This window comes from Falco biarmicus, chromosome 11, assembly GCF_023638135.1.
Source record: "Falco biarmicus isolate bFalBia1 chromosome 11, bFalBia1.pri, whole genome shotgun sequence".
NCBI classification, from domain to species: Eukaryota; Metazoa; Chordata; class Aves; order Falconiformes; family Falconidae; genus Falco; species Falco biarmicus.
In genome coordinates, this window is record NC_079298.1 from 21,070,984 (window position 1) to 21,085,824 (window position 14,841).

Below are 14,841 nucleotides of genomic sequence, written 5' to 3' on the forward strand. Positions count from 1 at the left end.
CCACTATTCCTCTTCTGGTGGTTTGTATTTCCATGCAATTAGTATCTTGGGTGACAGACCTCAAACGGAGTACTGCTGAAAATGTTACTAGACTTTGTCACCTTAGCCTTGCTATGTACACAGGGAAAATAATACAGCTGTTTTCTTAAGCATTTTACAAGCAGCTGATGGAAACTGCCAAGATAGACAATGTCCATCTTCTGTTGTCAGCTGTCACTCAAATGGGTCCTGTCACACGACTCAGACCACGTTATAGCTTTGCTGTTTCATGGAAAAAAGCCAATGAAATGTAGGCTTTTGTTTTAATGCCAGTTTATAGAGCAGCATATTTACTAAAAGTGGAGCTGAAGACAATGTTCTTCCATCAGCTGGATGCCACATAGCCTGAGACATGGCCAGTTTTCTTCGTGTAGAAAAACAACAGGCTACCCTACCCTGCAAGCTTGACTTGATTTATACCAAATATAACATGCAGGAAGTTCCCCTATAGCTACCACAGTATGTGTAGTGCATACCCTGTAGCGAGAACAAGTGTCACCATTTCTTATTAATTGTTTGCTGACAATAAATTAAAAGTCCTTTGTCATTTGGATTGCCAAATCAAGCACTAGGAGTTAAAGCTAGATTTATGGCTCCTGATAAAACCTAGATTTTTGTCGGCTCTCCTCACACCCCCTTCTGCACCTGTGGCTGTTTTCCTATGGAAAAAATCCAGTTCTCAACCAGCATGGAAGTAAAAAATCGCACCATTATGTGAATGCCCAAAAGATCATAACGAGGCCACGTAGGAAACCATAACTGTGGCAATTTTTAAGTTACGGTGCTCAGCTCTACGACCTTAGCAGTATTACAAAATAGTCTCTTCAAAACAGATGGCAAGATTAAGTTTATATAACGTGCACTGTAGCTGCCCCCTCCCTTGAGCTCATCTCTCAGGATGTGAACCTGTGATCTCAGCGCAGTAACACAGACAGACTGCTGCTGCCTGAGCTGCAGCCTGACCATGGCAGCCAGCACCAGCACCAGCACGGCTGCTTTCCCAGCAAAGGAGCAAGATGGAAACGTTTTGTCGGATCACGGGCAGGAAGGACTGGGAAAAATCTAAGGCTGGTACATCTCCTGGCTCATGAGTTTATAGTGACACGGATCCTCTGCTTTATGTTGCCTTGGGTTATCCAAAACTCGATGCCATAGGCCAGGTCTGCAGAGTCCAATTCTTCTTACTGCTCAGGATTTGGTAGAGCTCCTGTTCCTCAGTGATTGCTTCCATGACAGGTTGAAGGCTGGAGGCACAGCCTGCATCCAGAGGGTTACAGAGCAGGGACAGCCAGCTTCCTCCCGCAGGAGCTGCTCTGGCACGTCCCCATGCCCTGTGTGCTGCTGCCCAGCTGCCAGAGCCCTGAGCTTCTCGGAATGCGGCTGGGCTGGAGGAAGTCTGCCTTTAACACTTTGTGTCTTGGGCCAGAAAATGTCCTTCTGCAGGCTGCTCAGCATTCGGAGGACTGCTACGGACAAGGGAGGCCTGAGGATTTCTCACAGCAGAGGCTGCAAGTGCTCTTTGTAAATGGAAACCAGCAGGTTTGCTGCTAGCTGGCTGCAGCCACAGCTGTAAGTGCACGTAGGGCCCCAGAACGCGCAGCTCTTGCCTTACACCCCACTGGTTTAGGAATGGGGAGGAAAGAAGGGATGGGACAGGACAGAAAAACAACAAACTACTAAACCACATCACCCAGGAGGCCAATGAGATGTTTAAAAAGAGGGTGAGGATCTTGCTCTTGAATTCAGCACTCAGTCCAGCATTTGCTCTTGTGAGCAGATTTTGATTGTTTTTTTCTCAGTGTAAGAAATAACTACGGAGCTCATCCACAAGCAGCAGTTTTCTGCTCATGTGCAGCAGGTCAGAATCTACCCCGTCACCCACAAATAAACTGAGTTTCAGCTCTAATTCGCATTAGAAATGGCTTTGCAACCCATCAGAAAGAACTGTATCAAATCAATATCCGTGTCACCCTGCTGTAAAAGCTTTGGTGAGCCTCCTTTGGATGCCCTCCCTCCCGCCTTGCTCCCTTCTCCTCCAGTTGTTTGTGTACAAGTCTTCCTTCCTTTTGTACTACGGGATATATTTATAAAGGCAGTGATAAGCAAACTCCCTTTCATGAAACCAAAACAAGCCAACACAAACACGAGAGCACGGCGAGCCCTGCGCCGGCAGCCAGAAGCCATGCAGCGGCTCTGCTGGGCTCCCCCGGCCGGGCCCCCGGCCCCCGCGCCCTCCCTTGCAGCTCTGTTACCCATTTTACAAACCACATGATTACACACGGCTTTGCGTCAGCCTCGGCATGTCAATACAATCTGTATGCATTTAACCATAAATTCATTTATAAGCTAAACACATGTTGTTTTTATTTAATGGCAAAGTGACAAGCACAGTGTCAGGGTCCCTGTGCGAGCCCAGCAGCTCGCTCTGCTCCTCCCAGCTCCTCTGGAAAGCGCCTTAAGAGGCACCTTCCCCTCCATTTGGGATGGGAGCCCCTTTCCCTCTGCTGTAATACCACTGCCTCTGCAGCACCTCATCTCTAAAGCACGATCAGCAGCTCCGAGACACCACAATCGCTTGCTGAACAACGACAAATTCTCCATGTCCTCAAGGAAAAAAAGATCCAAATCACGGTGATGTTATGAAACACAGTCTAGCAACTGCATCTGGGCTGGCTGATTTTTCCTGCGTTTTATTTCCTCAACACCTAGCTAATCTGTAGCAAAGGTTTTTTAAAGAATATTCACGAAAAGGACATAAAGAAATGTATCACTGAAGAGGCATTCCCCATCTGTCTTTTTCATGTAAACAGCTTCATGTATCTCATGTTAGTGAACCAGAACTACTCAAAATGGACATGTCTCATCTATTGACAGTAAACAAGCTTTTACCCATCTGAATGCGACAACATGCACTTTATTATTCACACTTAGGAAAGCTGCCAGCTGTACTCCCTGTCCAGGAAGTCTGAATGTTTGCTTTTCTATCTCCATTTGCCAAATATAATTGGTTGCTATGTCAGTTTATTTTAAATCAGATCCCATAAAAAGGGAGAAGTGGGGGAGGAGGGACGCTTTTAACTTCTCAGATTTTGGAACATTTTATCCTCTTAACTTGCAACACTGCCTGGAGAAGGAAAGCACGCTTTCTAAGAGAATGAAGCCACCGACGCTTGCTGTAATACAGTTTACTTGGTTTAGCAGTCTCATTAACTAATTGCCACTTGTGCATGTCCCTTCCCAAACACAGTCAACTATCCCTATTAAGACAGACATTACCTTGATAGGTATTTTTATATGGTTAAATTTTGAAGGGTTTCTGCATCCATGCACACTGCAAAACTTCTGCTTCTTCACAAGACACCCAGGTAATTGGTTTAATTGCGTTAATTGTGGCAAATCTCTGCTACTTTTGCCTTTGTTCTTGGGTTCTCTCCCAGCAGGACCAACATCACTATGGAAAGATTTCAGCTACCTTTCATGTCCTTTAACTGGCTGGAGAAAGGATCAAAAGTACAGAGTCCTTCTGCAGAAGCCTGCTAAAGTATCTCCTCTGTTGCTATAATCCTATCTACCCCTCTCTCTTTCCTTACTACCTGTGTATCTTAGAACATCTGTACTCCATGTTGAATTGTTGCAGAGAATCTAGAGTATTCTAAGGCATAATTTTGATGTTTTGGCAGAAATTTTTCATGGCTGCAATCAACAAAAGCCCTACATAAAAAAAATTCAACACAACAATCCTTGTTCAGTATTTGGAGATGACATTCTGCTTATTTTGTAGTTCTTTTCTGCTACCAATTGTTTGAGGTTTTAATGTTACCAGCCTATCAAAAGGAACAGAAGAGCTCATTCATGTAAAGCTGCCTTCAAGCTAGAATGAGTCTGCCAACAGAGACCTACTGATAAAAGTGTATTGGCAAACCTTCTTACTACTGGCAAAAAGGTGGCCTTTAGCTGTACTGCATAGAGCACTACGGCAACAAAGATACCTTACTTCACACATCCCAAGTTGCCATTCTCCATCAGCAGTAACTTTTGTCAATGCTCTTGATTATCACCAAAAGGCAGTTTTAGAGTGATCTTGTGTTTTCCAACCTTTGGTCTAAATCATGTGTTCAAAACCCAGTTCTACTTATAACCAAAGATGAGATTTCAGAACACAATTCAGCAATGCATTAATTATCTAATGGCAAAAAACCAGCCACTCTGTAGATGAAATCTAGATTATCTCTTTTTTTGCCTCCTTATTTTAACAAAAGTCTGCAGCCAGCTGTTTTCACTGCAGCTGGATTATCTCGTCTGCCACAGAGTTGTCCTCTAAGAGACTGTGCCTACCAGAGCCCTCACTGCAGTCTGATTCAAGTTGTGCTTTGCAGATACAAGATAATATGCGCAGAAAAATAACGTGCACAGAACAGTGGTTCACTTTCACAATCCTTTGAAAATCTGAACCAGATAACTTCCTAGATATTTTTTTATCATTTCTGTGATTCTCTGATCTGATGAGTCACAACATCCCCTTCCTTTCTTCTCATTTATTACTTTTTGTACGGCCTTTTTTTTCCATTTATTCTCATCTCTCAAACACAAAACCATAGCAGCTGCCCTCTCCACTATTTGTATATGGTCTCTGTGACTGACAGAATTTGTTAACATTATTCTTTTAATGGGATTGGTCCAAGTCCTATTGTTGCTGAAGGATTTATTGTGTTGGCTTCCCAGTGTTCCTTGACTACTGACACACAACGTGTCTATAGATGGTTCTGTATAAGAACAGAGATTGAACTTCCACAAACGCAGGGCCAGTGGTATTAATTTAACAATTGTTTTAGTTTCTTGTTGACAAATGCTACCTGTTTGGAAATTACCTTCTTAGCTTATACATTTACTCATTGAAAATGAACGCACTTTTCTTCCACAATGTTTCAGCAGTATATGAGGCAGAATTATACTATTTATACATATTATCACAACCTTTAAATGTTCCACATCAGCCTCAATTCCAAACAAGCTTCATACACAGCTGATGCATTGAGAAGTATTAGAATTGCTTATACAAAGTTGTTATACTGCCAACTGAAAAAAAAAACACAGTTGGCTGTTGGTTTTTTTGGTTTTTTTTTTTTTTTTCCAAATTAGCCTAAACTCCTGGGTCATAATATTTACAGAAGCTCTGACCCAATAGGGCAGGATTCTCACTCCTAAATAGCTTCCGTAAGGTTTTAGATGCCAAAAAAAACCCTGCAGTGGGCTATGGGAGAACTCCAGTGCTCCAGAGCTGCAAAGGTTTGCAGTAATTGACCTCACATTCTCCCCACCTCCCAGAGATCTTGGCAGGGTCTTCCAAGGTCAAAAGTGGAAGTAGCTGGGAGTCCAGTATGCTGTAAAGATCTTGAGATACCCCATAATCCACAGGCAGCCAAGGTCAGATGCTGCAAATCAAGGCCCCATCAGTGTCCAGTCTTTGTACCACCTTGCAGATTACATGGAACACAGAGTGCCCCAAACTCCCTCTTCTTGCAATACAGTACTTTATTTCTGCTAACTTAGTGTGGAAAAAAATTCTGAGGAGATACTGAAAAATTACCTATGTATGAAGGCTGCACCAATTCCAGTACACTCCTGGTTATTTGGTTGGACACAATTACTTGAGATGACATGTGATTTCTACCAATTTAACGTAACAGTTGAAGAATGGAGGAACAAATAATTGGGGCAAAACTTCTGTGCAATCACGGCCCAAGAAACATTTTCAAGTCTAGTTATATCCAGAATATGTCTATGTAAATAAAGCATTCTCTTAGCCATTTGGCCCACTGCTTGTACCGATCACATCACATTCCCAGTCCCATCAGCCTAATTTAGTAGCTGCAAAATTTTTTGAAAAAGGAGTACGGGAACTGGAAGATATCCATTAACAGAAATGTTACCTAAATTTTAAATACAGAGATGCTACTAATGATAACGCACAAGCCAGGAATACTCAGTTTTACTCATGCCCCGTGTGAGCTTTCAAGGTTTGCGTTTAAAATTATTTTAGCAAATTTTACATCATATTCATAATGCATAACACCTCCCTTTAGGGAAGGGTGGGTATCAATCTGCTGATATGCATCAACAGGCTTATGGGAGGAGCTGCTGGAAAACACCTTAGTAAGAACAGAAAGCAAGAAAAGAAATCCAGAATAGCCATTGCTGGCCCCGTTTCCCTTTCCTTCCACCTTGCAAGAGTTCAGACCACACCGCATTTCCTGCGGCATGATCTGCACCGAGATCTGCAAGAGCCCCCATCCCTACCTGTGCGGGAGTAGATGAACCAAAGCGCTCCTGTTAGCAGTGCTCCAATTACAAATGCTGCAAAAGCGATGCCCACCACAGTCAGCGTGTCCAGTCCATAGAACACAGCTGCAGAAGTAAACACACATAATAAGGACTTATTTTCTGTGGCAAACACTGTTTTATAAAAATTCACCCTTACACTTTCATGGAAAATTGTTTTAAAATTTCATAGTTAGTTAAGCACCATTTTAAGGAACAGGCTAGCAGATTTGCATCAAGGAAATAGAAGTGATGCTTTCAGAGACTGGCTTCAGTTCAACCAACTGTTCCACATCACAAAGCAAAACCCCAGCTCAGTACACTCAAATCTGGAAAATGTTGCAAAAATTAAGCATTTTCTGTTTGCTGTTAATGACTAGCTTTCAACTAAATAACCATTTATCTTAAAAACGTGTTTTAAAAAGGCTGAGATTTTTGGCAAAAGATGCTTTTCATTTAAATGCCCTAACATTCAAGCAAACTTTCCCCTACATCTCCTGCAAGTCCAGTCTGAAATCTAGGTGGAGAACGGAACTGCTGTTAAGAGGGAAGAGATGCCAGCAAAAAGTCAGCGAAAACATAAATAGAAACAATTGTTTTTCACATTTGGCAATGCTTTCAATAACTGAAATTAATTCCAGAACACAAAAATAGAAACACACACACACACAAATCACTTTCTAGGGGAGAGGCCCTTCTGCAGTACCATTTCAAGGGTAACAGCATCTGGTTTCCTGGATGTGTCGCCCCCCCAATGTTAACCATCCAAACAGAAACTTTCAGCTTTTGTGGTTTTCTTTTTGGTGATTAGAAATTATCTATTTATTTTTTTTAAAATTATCACTCTTTTAGCAATCACTTGGGGAAATTTCTTCTCACAGAATTGATTTCTGGTTTCAGTATTTTCAATGTTTCCCAGTACACAAAATGGCTTAGGCCAGTGAATAATATTTTATTGACTAAGCTGGCCAGGAAATGAGCTGACTGGATCTTCTCAGTAGTATCCTTCAGTGGAATTTCAGTTCTCAAAACACAAACAACACCCTCACTTTACACGTTCCTGCATCCAACAGATGTCCCTACAGACATCCTCCAGCCCAGCAGCTCCTGAGATCATTGGGGCCATTCCCCTCTTCCCCTTTTGACAAACGTCTTCTCCAGCAGGTCCTGTTGGCAAGGGCCTTCAGGATGCATTTCTGGGTGTCTGCGACCAAGTCTGCACATGTAACACCTGACAGTTAATTACTTAGAAGACTTTTCTCCCATTTCTTCTATAAGACTATTTTTTACTCCTTTGGCCACATCTGGTCATTTTAAATGTGAACAGAAAAGACTCTCCTAAACACAGCTGTTTTTTCCACAAGGCACCAGCAGTCAGTATTCTCTCCTCTTCGGAGGAAATTTAATGGAGAGGTGAAAGTCACATGGAGGCTGAAGTGGCAGGAGCAATTTCTCATTCCCCTTCCTATTTTGAGTAAATTTAGTCCCAAAGACATAAGGACAGGAACAGAGGAAAAAGTGTTCTTTGCACTTCCTCTTCTAATCTTCCCTTTTCTCCATTCGTTCCTGGTTTTGGCTAAAGATCACCTTCACTCTCCTGTTTATTATTGTCTTCTAGTGCCGTTTCTCTCATTTTCTTCCCTTCCTGGGTCAGTAATTGATCCTGGTTAATTCACTACACCCAGACAACAGAAAGAACAAATAAATTAATCCATATCAAGCGATCTCATCTACAGCATGACCTATAACTGCTGGTGCCAGAGTAACTGGGGACATGGTCAGCTGCAGTGCAGGGTAGGAGTGAGGCTTGGAGTAGGACACAGGAGCTCCAGAAGATGCCATTGCTGTTGAAACCCTGGTACTGGGAAGCAGTGGCCTCAGCAAAGAAGAGGGAAATAACATACACACATCAGCAAATGAACTTGCTAAGACAGGCTCTCAGTGGTGCCTTCCTAAGTTTGATTTTCACATACAAGAAAGGTCACAGCCCATCCCTCTAAATGCTGATGGGAATCTCTCAATCAGCAGTAGAGTCAGAATTTGTTCTGTCCCAGAATTTAACACACATACACACACACACTCTGAAAGCTTGAAGATAATTTTCCTCATTGATCTAATACTTTCTAGACAATAGTGTAAGGCTTAAAAGAGATTGGTTGAAGAGTTACTTACGTTGCTGTCTCACATTTGGCTTTGGAAAGGAAGGATCTAATTTAAAAAAAAAAAACACAACCAAAACCACAAACCATTAATCAGAGTTCCACATAAAGCCTACAAACTATGCAAGCAACCTTCAGTATCTGATCTGACAGAAAGATATTAATTGCAATTTTTTCAAACTAGGAACTTCAGGAAAACAAGCCTGAATTCAGTAACTTTGCTCAGCTCGGAAAAATCCTATTTGTATATTGATCATTCCTCAGGGGAACATATCTACAGTATAGTTCATGCATCATATATGTTGCTGGCAAGTACACTGCAACCTTTCCCACCCAGATGTTATCAGGTCGGATTCCCAGTAACTGGTTATCCCTATGCGGAGCTCTTAAAGAGCACAGACTGCAAAGGCTGTTTTAAGGTGATTACATTCATCTGACTACTCATTAATCACAAACATGAGATACCAGCATGCTAAATCACACCCCTCCCCCCAAAAAAAGTTAAAATTTCACTGCTATTACCTCTAAAGAAAAGTCAGTATTAGGGCATGATACACACTGCTTTGTCCAAATTGCATGAATATGTGTTGATTTAGACATTTTCCTCAGTCCTGTTTGGTATTCTGTCTTGGAAGTTGAGTGGGTTTTTTTTGTTTTGTTTTGTTTGTTAATTATATATCAGCAATAAAAGATCATAGCTATGATATCATAGCTATTATATCAAAGCTATTATTCTTGGCAACAACATCAAATATCAGCATCATTATCAGCATGTAACAGAAAGAGACAAGTAAACATATGTTAAAAAACAAAGAATTTTCCCTTCTTTTGCTTAACCGCCTTCTCTTATCTTTCTCCAAGAATGCCACCTCAAGCAGAAGAGCCAGAGATTTTGGCTTCAGACCCAAGAACCTGTTTGATTAGCTGCAATTTGATTCTGGATTGCCCAGTAACCTAGGGATCTCATTCAAATTCTGGCATCTCTGTGTGTTCAGTGCAACAGTTGTAAAGGGATTTGATAAGACAGTGTCCCATCCCAATACTTGGTTTTGTATCTTTAGCAACTAAAAGAAAAGGTTCATTGCCACATAAACACAGCAGCTCAAAAATACTGAAAAAGTATACTTATTTATTTAAAGCATTCTTAAACCAAGAATATGCTTCTAACTTCTAAAACCCAAATGGCAGCACTAAACTGCCAGCCATATCCTATCAGATCATTAGGCTCTGAGACGCACGCATCTACAATATCCATAAAAGCATTCTATTTTTGAGCTGCATTATTGTCACTTGCTTTAACACACTAGTGTCTCTTTCAGATCACTCCTGACAGGACGGTAGGAAACAGGTGGAACAGTAACAGGAAACAGGTGAGAACATAGAAGGGGGTGGGTGTGTGTGTGTGTGCATGCCCAAACAAGCTGGAAAGTCATCAAGCACACGGAACAGCAAAAGCGTAACTGATTTGTGAGGAGGGCTGGACAGAAACCAAGGAACACTGAACAGTACAAACATGGGTAAGGGCACTATCAGATTGTCCAAACACTCCACTAGCATATCCCAAGTGCCAAGAAAAAGCCTTCTCAGTTGAGGGGAGAATGAATTTTTCATGCTTGTTCTGTCATTGGCTTCCCTACCAAGGGAATATAAAGTCTGCTAATTAATGATAGGCTGTGTAGCCCATTATCAGCTCCCCCCAGTCATCCAGTTCTTACATGTATTTTAATGTGGTTTCCTCAGAGCAACACTGAAGCAGTAGGAATCCTCAAGGCCCAGGAAAAACATCCAATTTAGAAACATCAGCAGCCAGCCTTTAGAAATCATCATGATTTTCTATATCTTTGTAGGACAGAGGCACTTGTTAGCTGCTCACATGATCTCCTTTCTATGACCTGTCTCCTTTTGCTGTAGAAAGAGTAATCTAAAGACTCCACAACCTGAACAATTACATTGGTACCTCATTTTAAGAGCAGAACCTTTATTTCCTGGCACCTAAATGACCATCCATATGCTCTTTGTTGAAGTGGAGGAAAGCATGTGTGTGAAATGCAGGCATGCAAAGGGAAAGAACGTAGCATGGAGTCAGGTTTTAGACACTTCCATTGGGATCTACTGCAATACTGTAAGCAACTGAGCTTGTAAATAACTAACAAAATTAGGAGGGGAGAAAGTTATTCTCATTTAGATATACAGTTGTGATTTCTACTACAGTCAATGACAGTCATAAGCTTATGTCTGAAGAAAAAAGACAACAACTGTGCAATGATCAGTTTGCTCTGACTTTTGAAGTGTCAAGCACATTACTTCTACATTTGGCTTGGAGAAGCAGATCCGTTGGTAGTAACTCACATAGTATGGTTTACAACAATGAAAGCTGGCCTGTTCACATGAAAGAAACTGAAGAACACCACCCCTGAGATGTAAATTCTCCTGTTCAGTAATGCGATATAATTTCTTCTCCAAATCTTACGTTCGCATATTGGCCAACAACAGCATTTGGCTTTTAGAACGGAGTTGCTTGATTCACTGCAGAACAGCCACATACCAACAAAGCCACGTTGTTAATGTGCCACTTTGTATCATGTCTGAAAGCTGTGATATGCTGCGGAGACTTCCACCAAACATCCCACAATTAGACTAAATCACCCACAATGCAACAAGATACTCTATCACACTGTTGTCTTGTAACTAATCTTTATAAATTTAGCTCATCTTTGCACACTAAGACCTTGTGCCTCTGACAAAGACAACATTCTGAGTGCAGTGCGAGACGGGAGCTGCGCACAATGCTCCACACATCGGAAGGGCAAGAGCTCAGAGTACAAGTCTGTTTATTGAAAGCTGAACTTAGTTGTAGGATTTACTCATACCCAATCGAATAACCACCACAAAAAAAAAATAATCAGAAATTTGCAAAAAGAAAGAGTGCAGAATCAGGCCCAAAGCACTTTTAATTTACCTCACTGATAGCTGAAATACTTGCCTTTAATTCATAGCAGACTTGATTAGTATTAATAAATTTGTAAAAAAACCCAAAACCTAACCATGAGCTGACTTGCAGAGTTAAATAGACACAGTTGTTGCATATGTCCCCTGGCAATGCTGTATGATACTTCAAATTGTTCGGAGACTAAAAAGCATGCAGTGTACAACAGAGGTTAAAGGACTTCTGATCCCAATCCTTTTGACACTCCTCAAAAAGCATTCCAAAGGTCAAACAGCCTTTGGACACAATTGGAAAATTTTGACGTGCACATGAAGCCTCTGAAGCTTCTGACTGAACTCCCATGCTAACAGAAAAAGAAAAGATAATGCACATGCATTTTCTGCTATGGATGCATAAAAAAATGACTGATGCTGTTGTCAGAGGGATTCACTAAGAAAAACTTTCAAATTAAATGAAGCTTTGAAAACAGTTCCTATTTCCCATCACTCACAGGGCATATTCTTAAGCTCAAGTATAGTCCCATCATGCTGTTTGGCGTTATCTCACAGTGCTCTTCAACCTTTCCAACTCCTTCAACCAGTTACTAGCCACACTCATGTTTTTTTCCATAAAGACTACATAATCAAATAAGCCCCACCAAAGTGGAACTAAAATACTTTTGTGTAGCTCATACTTTGCTCTTAATAGTTTAACAGTCTAATGAGTCTCTCTCCAGTGGCCATCCCTTTGCTTTACAAACTTATCAGGCTTTACTGCCCTCAATACTTGTAATTCCATTGTTGTTATTCTTAAATACATATTTACAACTGCAATAAAGAAATGATACAGCAGGGAGCAGAGCACTGCCTTTGATCTCTGGGCAACAAGAAGTTGCTGCAAGAGCTACTGCTATATTCACACTTCTGAAACCCGTATTTTTGTGTAGTATGGTATCCCTTTCTCAATGCCTGGCAAAACCACATGTCCAGAGATCAATGAAGACAGTTAAAAACAGGTAATGAACTGCCATGATGATTGCTGCCAGGGAAATGTCTAAACAAACAACATCTTACAAACACAGTATCACCACAAGATTATACAATACCACGTACTTGGAGTCCTCCATTTCAAGTGGCTGTATGCTACACAATATAATACATTGAGCTTGAGTTGTTGAATAAAGCTATTTTTCCTACCTTCTGCTTTTCCTTCATGTGTTACTACAACAAGGGGCTTGGTGAAGGTTTTCTTGTTGTGCATCATAGCCAAGATCATATCCACATTGAGAGAGGTGCAAGCTTCATCAGGAGAAATACACTGCAAGTGGAAAAGGCAGTGTGTAAGGTCGGATAGTTGCCTGTCTGCCAGGACAGCTGTACCAGCTACACAGTTGCCTCATTATCAGTTTTATCTATATTCTTTACCAGAAACAGAAGAGAACCTCCAAACAATCCCCAGGTAATCTACTTGGAAATGCAATCCGTCGCTGTGCTTCAGGATGCAACCTTTGCCTGCATTAAGGATTCTCTAACCTTTATAAAGTGTTACTATTGTATTTAAATGGTTTTTAAAAATCTGGTAGCCAAAACTGTAGCCACCAACATGTGTTGATCAACAATGACAAAGTATCTTAAAAAAGCAACAACAACATTTTAAGGGGTTTGTACATAAATGCAAAAGTAAAAATAAATTCCAAATTCTTAGAACACATTCTTTAACTTACAGCCATTTCCATTATTTATAAAGCAAAATTTGGCCATTCTCTTTCGTAACAATCAGACTGCAATATTATCTGATACTATGCATGTCTTTGGAAATTAAAGCTAACATTGTTTGCACTTTGGATATAGATGTGATATGGATATCAAAGATAAATCTGAACCATTTGCATAATAAAAAGCAGTTTCTATTTATCCCATATAACCACCTGATGAAATTTAAACACAAACTGTAGATTATACAGTCAAAATGCACATCATCGTAACACTTATCTATTAAAACCTTGAGCCTAGAGATAGCATGTTCATTACATCAATTCCACAGAAAACCATTTATTCTCTTCAAAGTTCAGGTGAAAATATACCTTATTTTCACCTAAATCAGAAGTTTAGACTTTCATAAATTACTGACCTTTGGCAGTCCTTGAGTATCTTTGTCTTTATTTGTACACAAAGTCAGCTCACAGTGAAGAAAGAGCAGTGAGATGTTGAACATAGGTTTAAACACAAAGCTAAATCTTTTTTTGTCCTTTTGTGCATATGGTATTGGAAAGTTCACCTTCTCAATGCTGTAGAATTTAACAGATTCATCTTTAGGACAAATGTTTTCTATAATGGTGTAGTCAGACATTCTATCTGGATTTGAAAACGGGGAAACAAAGCATGTTTGAATAGCAAAGCCCAAGGATCTGTCAGCTTTAGTCACAGACACCTGCATCAAAAAGAAAGAGACAGTAAGATCTCAGAAATGACATTTTTAGTTCACATTTCATTAACATTTTCAACAATTTTTTAAGCACTTTTCCAGTGCCACTTCCAATCTGATGCATTTTGAAGGCTAAATGTTAAGTGTAGACTGTCAAACAGGGAGACAGAAAATCTGTGGTTTCAAAACCAGCGGCTGTTTAATAGTATAACCGTGCACAAATACAATCCCTTATCTTTCAGAAAGCAGATGAAAAACCCAGCCCGTATCAGACACGCCGTGAATGACCGTGACTGCCACCTGAGATGGCGCTGCTTCCCTCAGACACACAGACTGCAACAGAGCCATAGGGAAGTAAATTACTAATTCCCTGTCTTTGTATCTGTTTAAAACTTTAATGAAAAAGAAAAAAGGTAAAAGCAACAGCCACAACAGAGAACCCACCCCCAGCCAGGAGAGGAATGCAGAGGCAGAGAGGAGGTCACGGTCTGATGTGTGGGTGGCATTCCTGGACTGGGGGGTAGGGAAGCCTCCTAAAAAGCCATGATTTCTTAAGAAATGATCCTTTTAGTTTACTGTAAGTCTGAAATTCATAATATTTTATGAAAAATAATTAAGACTGCAAACTTCCAGGGCACTGATGTTGTTCAGCTGGAATGCAGACAACAAATGCTACAGAGTAATTAGGAAAAAAAAAAAATGGAATTTGTAACAAATGAAGCATGTTGCTCTTAATAAACAACAGAAGTGTTGTGCCTAACTGTTAATACTGCCTGATGAAGAGTTCCACAAGAAAATTTCGTTCTCCTTCATGTGCATTATACATGTACCTAATCCGTATATGCTGCTGCATGTATATTTAAGGAACAGCCTACCAAATTTTCCTGCAATCTGTACAGAAATTTTCAGATGCTATGAGTTGTACAAATACAGATATTTTGCATTTTTTGCCTCCCTTAAGTGAGCAGCAATCAA

The 14,841-nt window shown here is 40.6% G+C and overlaps 1 protein-coding gene across 2 annotated transcripts in view; it reads right to left on the bottom strand.

Annotated features, from left to right (window-relative positions):
- The window catches only part of TGFBR3 (transforming growth factor beta receptor 3), a 121,333-nt gene that overhangs the window by 3,906 nt on the left and 102,586 nt on the right, over positions 1-14,841 (bottom strand). For both annotated transcript variants that reach the window (XM_056355760.1, XM_056355761.1), the window contains 4 exons: positions 13,573-13,872; positions 12,639-12,759; positions 8,530-8,565; positions 6,337-6,444 (listed from right to left, as the gene is read on the bottom strand). In XM_056355760.1, coding sequence (XP_056211735.1) covers positions 6,337-6,444; positions 8,530-8,565; positions 12,639-12,759; positions 13,573-13,872 — 565 coding nt within the window. The remainder of the gene's footprint in view (positions 1-6,336; positions 6,445-8,529; positions 8,566-12,638; positions 12,760-13,572; positions 13,873-14,841) is intronic.